Source organism: Sardina pilchardus, chromosome 5 (genome assembly GCF_963854185.1).
Source record: "Sardina pilchardus chromosome 5, fSarPil1.1, whole genome shotgun sequence".
NCBI lineage: Eukaryota > Metazoa > Chordata > Actinopteri > Clupeiformes > Clupeidae > Sardina > Sardina pilchardus.
The window spans coordinates 8896832-8911546 of record NC_084998.1 but is presented as its reverse complement, the minus strand read 5'-3'; the positions used below and the strand labels follow the sequence as shown (position 1 = coordinate 8911546).

The 14715-nt window shown below is 41.4% G+C and overlaps 3 protein-coding genes across 4 annotated transcripts in view; 2 read left to right on the top strand and 1 right to left on the bottom strand.

Moving 5' to 3' along the window:
- Nucleotides 1–940: 940 nt before the first annotated feature.
- On the bottom strand, nt 941–1962 carry gig2o (grass carp reovirus (GCRV)-induced gene 2o). Its single transcript, XM_062536298.1, has 2 exons — nt 1824–1962; nt 941–1743 (listed from the first exon to the last, which is right to left on the bottom strand). Exon 2 carries the CDS (start codon nt 1736–1738, stop codon nt 1112–1114), a length of 627 nt encoding a protein of 208 aa, XP_062392282.1. The 5' UTR covers nt 1739–1743; nt 1824–1962; the 3' UTR covers nt 941–1111.
- Nucleotides 1963–3575: 1613 nt separating this feature from the next.
- pou2af2 (POU class 2 homeobox associating factor 2) lies at nt 3576–7911 on the top strand. Of its 2 annotated transcripts, none has more exons than XM_062536296.1 (5): nt 3576–3850; nt 5271–5368; nt 6587–6629; nt 6760–7046; nt 7290–7911. In XM_062536296.1, exons 1-5 carry the CDS (start codon nt 3841–3843, stop codon nt 7701–7703), a joined length of 852 nt encoding a protein of 283 aa, XP_062392280.1. In that variant the 5' UTR covers nt 3576–3840; the 3' UTR covers nt 7704–7911. The 2 variants fall into 2 exon arrangements, with proteins under 2 accessions (XP_062392280.1, XP_062392279.1); XM_062536295.1 differs by having other exon boundaries at nt 7266–7911.
- A 557-nt stretch (nt 7912–8468) lies between these two features.
- The window catches only part of stk36 (serine/threonine kinase 36 (fused homolog, Drosophila)), a 28050-nt gene continuing 21803 nt past the window's right edge, over nt 8469–14715 (top strand). The window contains exons 1-12 of the mRNA XM_062535834.1: nt 8469–9223; nt 9313–9453; nt 9640–9717; nt 10133–10263; nt 10519–10768; nt 10892–10985; nt 11110–11276; nt 12027–12160; nt 12414–12555; nt 12902–13024; nt 13675–13848; nt 13983–14071. Coding sequence (XP_062391818.1) covers nt 9140–9223; nt 9313–9453; nt 9640–9717; nt 10133–10263; nt 10519–10768; nt 10892–10985; nt 11110–11276; nt 12027–12160; nt 12414–12555; nt 12902–13024; nt 13675–13848; nt 13983–14071 — 1607 coding nt within the window. The 5' untranslated portion in view covers nt 8469–9139. The remainder of the gene's footprint in view (nt 9224–9312; nt 9454–9639; nt 9718–10132; nt 10264–10518; nt 10769–10891; nt 10986–11109; nt 11277–12026; nt 12161–12413; nt 12556–12901; nt 13025–13674; nt 13849–13982; nt 14072–14715) is intronic.

Here is a 14715-nt window from a genome sequence, read left to right as displayed (position 1 = left end):
CAAGCTGACAAGCGTGTGTGGATATACTAATCAGGCAGCTATATCTGTAATTAAAGAATTGGATGACTACCAGTATATTTATCTCCAACAGCCTACTCCACTCACAGAACAGTATGATGATTACACAAAAGCCTACCTAAGAAGCCTACTTATTCCTTAGCATAGGCTAAACAGCTACAAGAGCACAGTGAATGGTTCTGCTCTTCTGATGTCATGGTAGCTCACTAAGCCTACAGTAAAGTAGGCTTGTTAGATTTACAGTAACGTTAGATTTGACACACATGTCATACTGCAGACAGCATTACATATGTTATGCCTATTTTATTTATGTAATGAATTACATACGAGAGGTTAATTGGCAGAATGTCAGACATTCGTTTTACGATTGATGAAAGGGTAATAAACTGTAGGCTATTGATCTCCGGACAAGGTACTGTAAACCTACATAAACTCTTGTGCTATTCAAAGTTCTAACATTATCATCACATTACATTTCTCACCTGAATACATCCTATTTCAAAAAAGAATAGCTCGCACCATCCGTGTAGGCTACTTCGTCAGGCATTTCTTGGCGCTTGCATGCGATGCGATTACTAACACTAATCCACTTTGCCGGTCGGGTACATCCCCATCCCACCTGTGCTTGCCATGGTGATGATGACTTCCTCTTTGGTCCAATAGCAGTGGACACTATAAAGCCTGCTGCCCTCTGCTGTTCTGCATGACGTCAAACTTTTACAAATTATTATTATTTATTGTACAAGTAACTTCTATGAAAAAAGTTGCGCCAAGTATCTAGAGCCTGTCAGTGACAGTCCTCTACCAACACATTAAGAGGATTTGAGAGCAGCTACAAAAGGATAGATTAATTCAATTAATGATTGTTTCCTTGAGCTTTCGTTGTTCAAATAATTAAAATGACAACCAAAAAAATACAAAATGGCCTTTACACATTTTTTTTATCATTATTATTATTTAATTTCTTTGATACAGTTAAATGAGAACCGGCCAAGGCCAAATAGGCCAAGACATACCTCATACAATTCAGGAAAATAATGCAAATAGCACAGAGAAAACAAAATACACGACTAAGCATGATCCTACGGGTGCACTATGGATAGCATTTATGTTTGCGTTGGAAGGGGCAAATGGTCTCACTACAGCCCCAGCAGGGCTGGGTGTCGTGCGGACCAGCTGGTTTACTTTGTTGACAGCGACTGCACACATCATCTGTGCCATTCTGGCGACGTACCAATGCACGGAGTTCCTTGCGTTTGGCGTCATCAACGCAGCAAGCAACGCCAACCACCGTGATTCTTTGGGGATCCCAAACACAATCCTCTTCGCGCCCTGACTTGATGGCGGAAATTTTGGAATTGGGGGGCACCCAAGCGCAATCATATCCATTCTGGTGCCAGGTATATTGCATGGGATGGTTGTCACAGTCAATCTTTTTGACCTTGCCAACACGTACCTTCAGCTTAAACACGACTTTGTCCTTTTTGTCGGTAATTAGTGGGTAACATTTAGCTTTGTCAATGTTACGGCTGACATACACCCCAGGACCTAGCATTCCTTTCGTAGATTGTTGGAAACCATTAGAGATTATTGTCTTTGCGTGTTGCAGGTATGTGCCATGGTACATCGTGTAGGTACGTCCAGATTTCGGGTCCTCGTCGGCTGACAGAGTGTCATCCAAAATAGCCTCCCAACCAGAGAAAGTTATAGTTTCGTCCATTATCCCTGTAGGAGAATTTGAAGTTCAGTGCGATGCTGAAACATTTAGATTGTATAGTGCTGAATAAGGTTCTGGTAAGACCTACCTTCTTATCCTGTTTCGTTTGGTGTCGTTTTACAGAATTGTACTTATTTGTGGAACTTCACGAAACAGACATCCAATACTTCATAAAAAACTTTTGTCTGTTCAGTGACTTTCGTTTTCGATTTAGACGAATGAAAACACAACTCTTCTCAGCCACTGCGCATGCGTTTTCGTGCGCTCGTCTTACATGGATGTTTTTTTTTAATCCCCAAACTTCATTTTGAATAGTCAAAATGAGCAATTGTTCCTATTTTTCATTGAAAGCTTAATCATTCAAAAGCAATGAATTGTACAGTCAGGCAACCAGCAACAGCGTGCACATGACATGGGCTAAATACCAAGGGTTAAAAAGACAGACAGTGTTGATCATGTGATCTTAAGGTATGTATGTGACACATAAATGCGCGCCTGCGTGCGTGTGTATGAGCATCCCTGAGGTTGTGAGCTGCAAACAAAAAAACAAAAACAAAAAACAAGATATTTACACTGTGATATTGAAGTTGCCTTGTGTCACTTTAGGCCTCTGCAGGACTCTGTACTGTGACTGTGCTCTCCCTTAATGACTCATGTTTCAATAATTACACAGAGAGTAATACAAAGTTATCAGAGTCTTGTTGGCAGGCCAAAGTGCATTAGAATAGAATGTGTTATTATCTAGTTTTCTTGAGTCTTGAAACATTCAACTACGGCAACATTGTACAGTTTATTTTTTTCATGGAACTAGAAATGACATTTGAGCATATGAATAGTTTCACATTGTCCCTTTAAAATGGTAGTATATTGAACAACAATTCCATTTGGTCACCTCCCTCTCATTTGGTCAGCTAGGCCTTATGGTAGACTTATTTATGGAACTTCACGAAACAGACAACCAATACTTTTGTCTGTTCAGTGACTTTCATTTTCGGTAGACTTAAGGTAGACTGAGGAGAGACGGAGTGAGAGTACAGGCTAAATGTCACATGTGTTTACAAAGTAGATAAGCCTGAATCAAAGGATGAGCATGAATCAGGCCTTTTTATTTTCAATAAGATGAGGAGATTCAGTTCACATAGTGCAGTGCAAGGTACATGCATAACATACTGTTGCACCCCACCGTCAATACGGCCCTTTTAGGGGTGAACAAGAACCCACCACTGACCCCAAATCCTAGTAAACAAGAGTGCCTTTTTAAAATGACCCAACCAGTGGGATTTATTAACATTAACACACACAATCACAAGACACTAAATAATGACATGACAAAAGTCCAAATTAAGATGAAGAGACAAAATCCCAGACTGACAGACAGCAGTCCCCACGCAAAAAGCCTCCCCCCAGGGATTGGATCCTGGAGCCTTTAACTCCCAGTCAATCACCAGGTCAGGTACTGCCAATTAAGGTTGTTGCCATCAGAGCACCCGAGCAGAGATAGAGGGAACGGAAGAGGAACAGGGACAACCGGTACTGGGAACAGAATACACAACTCAAGAAACTCATACAGTTGTAACAATACACATGTGCTAGTATTTCCATGGCTTTACTGAGCACATCCAGAAGAGAAGAGGAGTACAACCGTTGAGCGTCTGGGGAAACCCCACCAACAGAGAACAAGTAGTCTTTGTAAAATCAACAGTCACACAGAACCCTACAATTCACAAATGCAATTACAAACAATACTTTCGTCATGACAGCAGACTAATAATCCTTTCTGGACATAGTCCTTCACCACCCCTGTGCTGTCATCACAGCAGTAAGCCTGTCATATTTTCCATTAGCATGGTCCATAGTTCCTCTAATCTAGAATGTTGATGCAAATGACTGTGAAACGTCTTTCAGCCAATAATTTGCATTTATTAAAATTGACTGGCAAGGCACACTGTGTGGGTATATAGGCTGAATGATCAACAACACGTCCTCTAAAAGCCAAATGGCAAAGATTTGTCCTTTTGCTTGATATGATGAGTAAATGAAACATTAACTGGAGTGAATAATTCACACGTCCATTTTCCCCAAACGCCTGGAACAATATCAACGCCATGGAAACAGGTAGGCCTGTGTTTGGTTGCTGAATAGATTAATATAACATTTAGCCTACTTTAGGTAACGCAAACACTATTTTCCTAATTTCTGTAAACTATAATCTACTTTTATTCATAGTAAAACGTTGTGGAGAAAGTTATGGTGTAATATACGAGGAACACGTTCTGAAATAATGTCAACTCGCCTATAACCCTATGGCGTTGTTTAGATTAGCCTCAAGTACAAACGTGTTTGAACAGCCGTACACTTTGTGTCTTATGGTTAATTGATAACGGAAATGAAACACAGGATAAATAACAATACAGTTAGGATAATAAATACAGTCGGGCTACGAGGAAGATGCTCAAAGCGTTATGTTGTTTTCATGCGTGCGTAATACTGTGCGTAACATACCGCTCGTTGTTCCAGGTAGCATGCGCAACATTTCAAGTCAATAAATAATTTTTGCGCCCTTCTCCAGACCAGGCCTCGCAAACACTTCGTGTGTTTTTCCCTCCTTTTGTGTTTGATAGGTTTTAAGGTGTACCATTAAGGGCGGTCACATAATTAGGCCTTCTGTGTACATGATTAAATATTGATGTTGAAAGATGTCGATTAATTTAAACTCGACTTTGGTTGGGAAAGTTCACCATTAAACTAAAATAAACTACATTTCCAATGTAATACCTCTACCAGAGACAAACATTTACCTGTATTGATATGGTGGATGCATTTATCCAAAGCGACTTACAGTAATGGAATAACATTTAAGCATTTTAACATAGAGCTACCACTACAGCAGTAGAATAACATTCAAGATATTAACATGTAATCCTTTAAACATTTAAAGTGTTAAAGTGCAGAGTTATAGCTACAGCACTAGCATAACCACAGTGCAGAGAGACTATAGCAAGGAATTACCGCTTCATCTGCCAAAACTACTACTAGAGGATAGGAGTGCCAACATATCCAAGTATGGAGGAGGAGAGGTAGGAAGTGAAGAGGTAGAAAAGGAGGTAGAGAGGGAAGACTGTTGTAAGGAGTGTGTGAGGTTGTCATAAATGCCAGGAGAGGCAACTTGTTGAATGTGTTAACAGGAGATGTATGCACCCCTGAATATTTTTGCAAATTATTCAATATAGCCATCATATTAACTAACTCTGAACAACCAGCTAATTCTAAAGGAAGCTCACTGTTTGTAACCTGCCCTTTACTGTGAAACCTGTGGATATACTGTAAGTGCATCAAACGTTAAAAATTGCGGGATGATGTGGCATGATCTTGGCATTTTTGCTCTATACTAATCCTTGACTTGTGTAAATAGGCCTAAATATGATCATAGGCTATTATATTCAGGGGGCAGGAATGTGTGTGTTTGTATGTGTGTGTTGGGGGGCGCCTACAGATCACTCATTTTTAATCATTGTTTCAATCCTTATGTGTGCAGATTATTCGAAAAGAGTCTACCAGGGTGTCAGAGTCAAACATACTGTTAAAGATCTCCTTGCAGAAAAACGATCAAGGCAGACTGCTCCCCGGTTTAATGTGAGTTGTTTATCCATTTACTTTGACCTGTTTTGCCCTGTTTTATTATTCCACTATTCTAAAAATGATTCAGATACATTCTATGATTTCATTTTATTTGTAACACCCATGCTAAAGCCACACAGAAGACATAATCCAGTTTGTATAAGCAAATTAGAACATTCATATGCTTGTGTACTCTGGTCAGTCAGTGTACTGTTGTCTTAGTATTGTGAATCATGTAATGGACTTTGTTCAAAGCGTTCAGCCGTTAGTGTCAACGGTATCATGCACATACCGGTTATTATGGCTGAATGTAACAATGGTGTACTTTATCCTAAATTGCTGGACACTATGAGATTGACATCACACTGTGCCTGCCAAAACCATGACCTTCCTGTAAGCCCTAATATCAATGGGCTGTTGTTATAGAGGCGGTTATAACTCAGCTGGTAGCAAGTTCATCAGAAAAGTCCTCTACTTGAAACAATAGAAATGTTTAAGGCAGTATACTGTTGCTGGTATTAAGAAGTTAACTGTCAACTCTTGAGATTCCACTAATAAACTAACAGCAAAAGCATGACTTTCTCACTTTATGTGCTCCCAATATGTTTACAACAGCTGTTTTTTCTTTTACCACCATCACTGAAAGCAAGAATCATAAAAAAAAAAAAAAAACCTAAGCAAAATATGTTACAAGCTAGTGCATGCTCTGACGTGTTAACACAATTGTGATCCAATTATGTCAGCAAGAGTAACTTTCAAAAGTTCCCTTTGAATGGCGTAGGTCTCTCGTTGATCAGAATGGCAGGTGGGATACCTCACAAGTCACCCATTCACGTTGTAACTCTGGGAAGAGCATGCAAAAAGCCCAGACACGCAAACGGAAGAGCTGTGGGTGCGCCTCCACTGTGACATGGGCAAATCACATTCAAATATCCACCCACAGAATTTGCCTGTCGTCTAGTTGCCTCAGTCCTTATTTTAGTCCTTTTTCCCCCCTAATATGTATATTTTAGCTCCATGTCTCTCATTGTATGTGATCGGCAGGAATGTGTTACAAATTTCAATCATTTACTTTACTGAATTTACATTGAGATTACATTTTAGCTTGTGAGTGAAAAAAAACAGCATGCAAAATCAGTGGGTGATAAATGGATCAATATGTGGTGTCTGGGCACAGGACAACATTTATAAAATAAATGATTAGAGATGTTTTTTTTCTTTTCTGGTTCACAGGCAGGGACCAATCCCTCACAAGCAGCATTTGTTCAGATGCCAGGTGAATTCTCAATCACAAACCATAACACTGTAAAAAAAAAAAAAATAAGAGCACTACTGAAAATTATCTTTAGATACACTGACGAGAGAAAAGATCAATTCACTTCTTACTATCTCACATGTTCTTCCAGGTTACTACAGCATGCGGAGACCATTCCTCCAAGACTCTGAGCTCTGCCATCCCATGAAGCAGTACTCCACAGACACATACTCCTCTAGTCTTGGGGGAAAGCCTTTCTCTTATGACCACCCCTCCAGCTACCCTTTCATTGACAGCTACTACCCGTCCGACTCTTTTGGGGATTACCGCACTGCTTCGACATACAGCACAAGTGGAGGGTCACTGTTCCCATCGTCATCATTGCCACCTCTGTTGCCACCCATGTCTGCAGAATCGTCCACATCGCACCTTCTTTTGGTAGATATGCTTTCATTGTAGTGCAGCTAATGGTGGAGTTGTTATCTACAGCATTGGCTTGCTCAATGCTAGCTTTTTCTATAAGAGGTTACCTGCTGATATGAGAATTAAATGTGAAATTAAAACTGTTACATTTACAATGAGCAACGTGCTGACAGGACTTGACACTATAGGACACATGCATTATCTCTATTGTATTCTATTCCACTCATCCTAAAGCCTTGGCTGTGCCACACCCTACAGAGAGACACATGGGATCAGCCAACTGAAGTCCCAGTGAGTCAGCCGGATGCATTGTGCCCTGAGGGGGCCACTCCTGGGACCGGATCTCCTTCTTTGGCTTCCCAAGATTCGGAGAGTGCTTCATCATACCGCATGTCCACTACACGCACTGGTGGATCAATGTCGTCCAGCTCCCAGCCATATCCCGTGCAGCCACTGGAAGAGGTTCCTTATCCTGCCACGTCATACACTCCTGTGTCCAACTTCTCCCTAACCCCGTACATGACTGTTCCTGGAGACCTTGCTGTGGCAAAGATGCCAACCATGTCTTCAGAGGAAACCGATGGCTCAGTGGCCCAGAGTGACACATCCACCTGGGCCAAGGATGACGGCAATGGTTCTTGGCTGTCTTATGAGACTAGAAGGGCTTTTTGACGGGTCCTCTTACTGAACTTATTAATAAAATAGGCTTACAGCCCGAAGAAATGTGCCTCACACAGGAATATTTCTAAAAAAAAAAGGATTTTTTCATGGCAAGCATTAACAAAATGAAGGACACTAACGCTATCTTATTTTTGTCTGTTTTTACCACTATCTGTGTGATTTTGTTGTGTTGTAGTATACTATCGATACGATACCTTAATAAAACAAGCAAACCAGCTGATTTCTCGAAGGTGTAACTTATGATCAACACTAGAAAACCTGCAGCACAGAACCGTCTAGTCAAAACCCAAAAACGTTGCTTTACTAAACCTCATTAGCGAATGTTTATGCGTACAAATAACCGACGAATATAAATGACGTTGACAGTTTTACACGAAGAAAATGCTTACATTATATTATTCATTCTACGAGGCTATTTCCTTTCTTGGTGAGATAACAGCTGAGTTTGTGGTTTGTGCGAAGACTTGGCATATGGTTGCTAAGACGCGATGGTGTTGTCATGTTGAGGCCCCAAAAACGTTTAACTGACAATAGCTGTTCAAGGTTTCGCCTGCATCGATAGACATATATTTAGTGCTTAAAGTTTTAAAAACTAGATACAAGGTGTGATAGTTTCACTTCATTGTTTTAAATAATATATGATTGTTTCAGTCCTCGTGTCCGTTTCGGATTAACGGTTAAACATAAGATTACGTTACATGAGTTTTCGAAGAGGCATGTGTTTCTCAACCACGAAGTTGCTAGGCGCCTTTTGTTTTCATTCCTGATGTTACAGATATGTCAAGCGTGCTAAACTTTTTCTGGATTAACTTTTCACAACGCTGGCTAAACTAGAAGTTGTATCTAAACACAGGAGCTAGATATATTTAATTTGTTGTGTTTAGAAATATTCTCGGAGAAGCTTCTTCATTTATCACGAGACACATTCAAGACAATATTGTCAGTGGAGGGGAATAACGTTACAGAAGTTTTCGTCCATATGCTATTTGGCCTATCAACCGCTAGTTTCTTATCCTAGCTGTTAGATGTCATATGTAACTTGAGCCAACTAACGTTAGCATATCTAGAACTAATAGTAGCGTCCGTTGAGTCGGTAACATCACATTACCAACGTTGGTTTTCATGGTCAGTCAGAGAAAGATGCTTGAATGTAGTTTACCCGAATACAGTAACGTTACACTCTTGCTTTATGCCACTAGCATCTTGAAGTTAGCTATACAGTTTACGTTATGAAGATGTATGTGAGTGATGATGGCTAAAAAGGATCAGGTTACAAACAATAACGTTATTTCACGTTTAACAGGCTTGCTAGCTATAACGTGTATTTAGCCTAAGCACTTCGCGCTGCTTTAATTAACCTGAAGCAGCTGCACAACTTTTGGGGTTGGAAAACAATTCAAAGTTAAACTTACTGCTAATGCCAAACCATGGAACTTTACCATGTATTGGAGATGATAGGAGAGGGCTCCTTTGGTCGAGTTTACAAAGGCCGACGAAAGTACAGCGGGCAGGTAAGCTTAACATGGTTATTCGAAAAATGTTGTGGAGATGTAGGCTATAGTATGGTTTTGGACATCTTCTTTCCCCTAACATTGTACAGGCGGTGGCGCTCAAGTTCATACCAAAAGTGGGTCGCTCAGAGAAGGAGCTTCGCAGCCTCAAAAGAGAAATTGAAATCATGAGAGGACTGAGACATCCCAACATAGTATTGCTCTTGGACAGCTTCGAGACTGACAGAGAGGTGGGAGAAACTTTTGTATCCTATTATTATCTTACTGTAGGGCATGGCCTGTTCCTAAAATGGCAATTCATTTGTACTGTATGTTAAACAAAGAATTTTGAAATGAAGGAAAACAGGTTTAGATTTACACTGAACATGTGTGTGAATACAATAGGTTAATGTTTGACTAACTGACACTTCTTGTAGGTGGTTGTAGTTACAGAATATGCTGAAGGGGAGCTGTTCCAAATACTGGAAGATGATGGCAGCTTACCTGAGAGCCAGGTAGACCTACATGATAACTTGATATTTCAATGCAAAACTTATTTTTTGAGATCAACAGGGAATAGCTGCATAACCCATTAAACTTACCCATATTGCTCATAAGGGCTTGGCTGGCAGTTGCACAAGCAGCTTTCAACTTGAGCTCTTAATGACTTAACTCTAAAATGAATATGAGTCTGTTAAGCCATATTAGAGTCAAATTTATGTCAGCTACAGTATGTCAACTAGATCAGCTGTTACAGCTCTGACATATGGTCCAACAAATAAAGTACTGCTTGATTATGAGTTATCCATCTTAAACGTATAAGCTCAGCAGCTGATCCATCCAATCTAAACCTGTAAGCATACTTTAGGCCTCATGATTATGGTGACTGAGCTAGTGCTATGCTGCAAACTCTTGTGTGTGTGTGTGTAGGTACGTGCAATTGCCTGCCAGTTGGTGTCTGCCCTGTACTACTTGCACTCCCATCGAATTCTTCATCGAGACATGAAGCCGCAGAACATCTTACTCGGGAAAGGAGGAGTTGTGAAGCTGTGCGATTTCGGGTACATGCCTATCTCTAACACACTCTAAGCAAAATTCTATTAGTACATATCTATTTATGTGTGATGTTAGATTTACACTCACCAAGATTTTGAAATGTTCTGTCAAGACATTGCCAAATGTGTGCATATGTGTTCTTCGAAACCCTTTATGCAAGTGTACAAAATGGAAGTTTCATGAACAAAGGACATGTGTGCTGATAACCATTGCACGCTAAAATGCATTCAGTAATGTCTTGAACCCTCTTGATGTCCCAGCTTTGCCCGTGCTATGAGTGTGTCCACTCTGGTGCTGACCTCCATAAAGGGAACGCCACTATACATGTCACCAGAGCTGGTGGAGGAGAAGCCTTACGACCACACGGCTGACCTCTGGTCCCTGGGCTGCATCCTGTACGAGCTCCACACCGGAGTGCCCCCTTTCTACACAAACTCCATCTTCCAGCTGGTGCAGCTGATCGTCAAGGATCCCGTGAAGTGGCCGGAGACCATGAGCCCGGGCTGCACGGTACTGAAATGCTGCATGAATTATCCACATTTTTACACAGAAAACAGTTTTTGCTTCAGTTAATGTTGACAGCTTCAACTTTTTGTTTGTTTGTTTGTTTGTTTGTTTGTTTTTACTGGGTAGAACTTCTTACAAGGTTTGTTGACAAAGGATCCCCAGAGAAGGCTGTCATGGCCTCACCTGCTTCAGCACCCGTTTGTTGCTGATGGAGTCCTAGGTGAGTTGCACTGTTGTGGCGATGTGTTTTATTTGACCCTCAATTGAGATATATAACATTCACATGACTGCATACTTTCCACAAACCTTGCCTAATGGTTCGGTGGGTTGGGTTTTTGGGGTAGTGCTCTCGGACGAAGGTTCATCCAGTCCGCTGACGGTCACTCCCAGTCCAGATGTGCAGGCCCAGAAGCAGCTGCAGACTGCCGAGAGGACGGCGCCCTCCGCTGGGGAGAGCAGGCTGCTGCGCAAAGCCAGGGAGCAGAGGGACAAGGAGAGGAGAGTCAGACAGGTGAGAGCAGCACCTCTGTCAGTCATGACATGATTGGTTCATCTTGACCAGTGAGTCTATTCTCAGTGGGAACGGTGGTGTCAGTGTAAGTGCAACCATGAAGCAACAGCAAAAGTCATAATAATGTCAAGGTATTTACTCTAGTACTGACTAAATGATAGGGAAAAACACTTAAATAACACTATTCTGTGGTTGTTTTTTTGAGGTCTAGTGGAGTAGGGATGTACGCACGCACATCTGTATAATTCAACAGGTGCCAGATAGTAGCCAATACAAGGAAAAAGAAGAGATATCCGCACACTGTCTTGCATGCTCCCTGTTTTAATGGTACAACGTTTCGACCACTCAGGTCTTCGTCAGGTACCTGAGGGGTCAAAACATTGTATCATTAAAAGTGGGAGTATGTAAGACAGTGTCTGGATATATATCCGTTATCCCTGGTTTTTTTTTAGTTCTCCCTTTGTGTTGATGACGGAATGATTTTGCCTTGATTACTTTGAAGTTTAATGATGAAATGTTGCCTGAAAATGAGTTAAAACTCTGTTTCCTACAAGAATGAATAGTCAGGAGGAGATAAAGGTTCAAGTGGGAAAACTCTTAATGGATAAACCTAGCTATAGGGAGGAGCAAAATGGTGGTGCCTTCAGCCTTGTAAAATTGATGGACTTTTTTCAACTCGAGTCCTTTTTACATAAGTAATATTTCCACATGGACTTCATTGACTGTTGTTCTTTCCATTCCGCTGACAAGGATCAGATGGGAACGTCTAAAGCGGTTCCACCAAATCAGAGCCGCTCCAGAACTGCACCAGCTGGGAAAACCTCCTCTGACAACCCCACCACCGCCTGCCCCCAGTCACAAGCAAATAGCACAAGGGTCATAAGGTAACCTACTGTCTGTTAAACCCACCCACTAACACACATACACACACACAAATCCACTATAGAAGTAAATATAAAGTGAAAGTAGCTTTGACAGCATGTTTGGTTTTGTTGAAATATACACTGACATATATTGAAATATACACTGACATGAATAGCATATACCCTGACATATATTGAAATGTACACTGACATATATGGCATATACACTGGGACAAGGCATAGTGCAAGTGCTCATGTCTGGCTGGGCCTGCAGGGTGCACTCAGCCCCGAGTAAAGGTCAGATCAGCAGGGACTACGAACGGGAGTTCCCCTTGGTGGAGGTCGGCCCCAGGCAACTGCTGAAGCGCTCCGGGTCAAAACAAAGCAACCTGGGCTCCGTGCGGATGGACAGCGAGGTAAAGAGCACCGTCACAACAGCTCCCAGTGATGTGCATGGGGAGAGCTGCAAGTCAGGGACCGCTGGGAAGAGCCTGTCTGTCAGGTCTACATGTTGAAAAAGATGGAATAAGTTTGGAAGTAGAAGTAGAAGTGTGCAAAAGGGAGGATGCATTTTCTGAAGAGAGAGAGATGTGTAATGATAAAATGTATAATTTACAATTTATTCAATTGTATGTTTTACAACGACGTTACACATCACATCAGTGATGTAACAGTGCACAACTAGAGGACCACAACTACTGCATCATTCAGTCAGACCCCTCATTGTCCAGTTTTTGCAATGTACCATATGTCTTCCTGTAGGACATTGACAGTGATGAAGAATGGCAGAAGTTTGCCGAAGTGACTGATTGGACATGTCAGGTTTTGGCCGACTCCAATATCTTATCCCGCCTGAAGGGAAAACTGCTTGCTTCCAAAGAAAAGGTAAGAAGTAAAGTATATTGTCATCAGTTTCTGTAAAGTTTACTCCAGGCTGTAATTGTGTCCAGGCTATTGCGTTTACTTTTGTCCAAAGTGATTTAAAAAAAGACAAATACTGTAGAACAATCAAGGTTCAGTATGAAATGCGGACATTTGTGTAACAAAAAATATTACTTTACATTACAAATAGAATGTCAAGTGGAGAGTCAAGTGGGTGTAGATAAGAGTGATAGATAGGACATTGTTGCCATGATTCCTTTTAGAGAGCTGAAATACTTTGTCAGAGATGTGATATTACAGCACTTAAATTTTTTTCCCCCATAATTGCTTAAGCACGCCGGTTATATGAAAGGGAGCAGACATTAGGTATTCATGTCCCAGAAATCAGCACAAATGCCAAACCAAGGGGTCCTAATAGAGGATGGGCACAGTGCAAAGTGCCAGAAGAAATCTCATGCATGAACTAAAGCTACTGTGTGGCGTATGGGATCATCAAACTGACCCACCAGTGTTTTGATCTCGGTATTTAATGGGCAAATACATTATGCCAAATGATTAAGTTAGCTTTAATCAGACTTCAGACTGTCCTTTGCCCATCATTTGAAGTTGGGCCCAGAGCTCTGCCTAATATCTCTACCCCGTCTGTTCACTAGCTGCTGGATGGGATGTTGGAAGGTGCGAGTCAGACTCGGGAACCCCTCCAGGTTCTGAGGAACGTTTTGATCTCTGACCCGGAGCAAGCCCGCCACGTTTGTCTGGAAGTTGGTCTGCCACACTTCCTGTTTGATCTCATTGAGGATGTTCTTGGCAACACAGTAGTCCTGCAGGTAAAACAGCCAAACAAACGTCGGCTTCTATCAGCTATCTGCATTCACTGAGACCGTATTGAGGTTCGGTGCTATTGAAATGAAAGGAGTAGCTCTAATTGTGTTTTCTCTCTGGGGTTTCATATCTGTAGCAGGCCTGGAGTGGAGCAGTTCTGGGAGACCTGATGACCGTGCTGCTGGTGTTCTGGGAAAGATATCCGGACTGGGAAGTCGCAGGCAGGAGGTAGATGTCCACTCCTCTCTCTGTTTATCCTGTACATGTTTTTGGTTTGAATCTATGGAGAGAAAATCTTTAAATTTGACAGACACTTTTAGTCATTTGGAGGGCAGCAGTTCAATTGTGTTTAGCTGACAACGTTGATGACATGCTTACTCAAACTGAAGGGACTGCAGGCACTTTAGCTTGTGCAGCACCAGCAGCAGACATGATAAAGATATCTGCTCAGACTGAACAAATATTGGGGCTGGATTACAGCTTTGGCATCCAGATATTTAATGTTGGCAGCCACCAAAGACGTTCGCTGTGTGCGGAAAGTCCCTGTCAGCAGGTGTTCACTGTGATAAACAAATCCAAAATCTTGGCATTGGCCAACATCCTGTTCAACCAGTTGAGCTACACAAGCACAGTAGCTGTACTGAAACATAATGTAATAAATCACTCCAAAAGATACACAGTAGTTTCCTTCCATAGAAAAAAAAATCATCAAGGTTTTTTTACAGACAAGGTTTTTTTACTGATTTGAGGAAGGTTCTTTTTTTTTTTTTTTACCATAATATACAGCATACAACATGCAAATCCCCGTACAAGCACACACTAGTTTAAATACTAATTTTTACTGTATACGATAGGATAAAACTGATCACAAT

Coding starts and splice junctions, on each gene's coding strand:
- pou2af2 (XM_062536295.1), top strand. Junction 5,369..6,586: donor AGACTGCTCCCCGGTTTAAT/GTGAGTTGTTTA, acceptor TCTGGTTCACAG/GCAGGGACCAATCCCTCACA. Junction 6,630..6,759: donor AGCATTTGTTCAGATGCCAG/GTGAATTCTCAA, acceptor ATGTTCTTCCAG/GTTACTACAGCATGCGGAGA.
- gig2o (XM_062536298.1), bottom strand. CDS start 1,738: ATGGACGAAACTATAACTTTCTCTGGTTGGGAGGCTATTTTGGATGAC.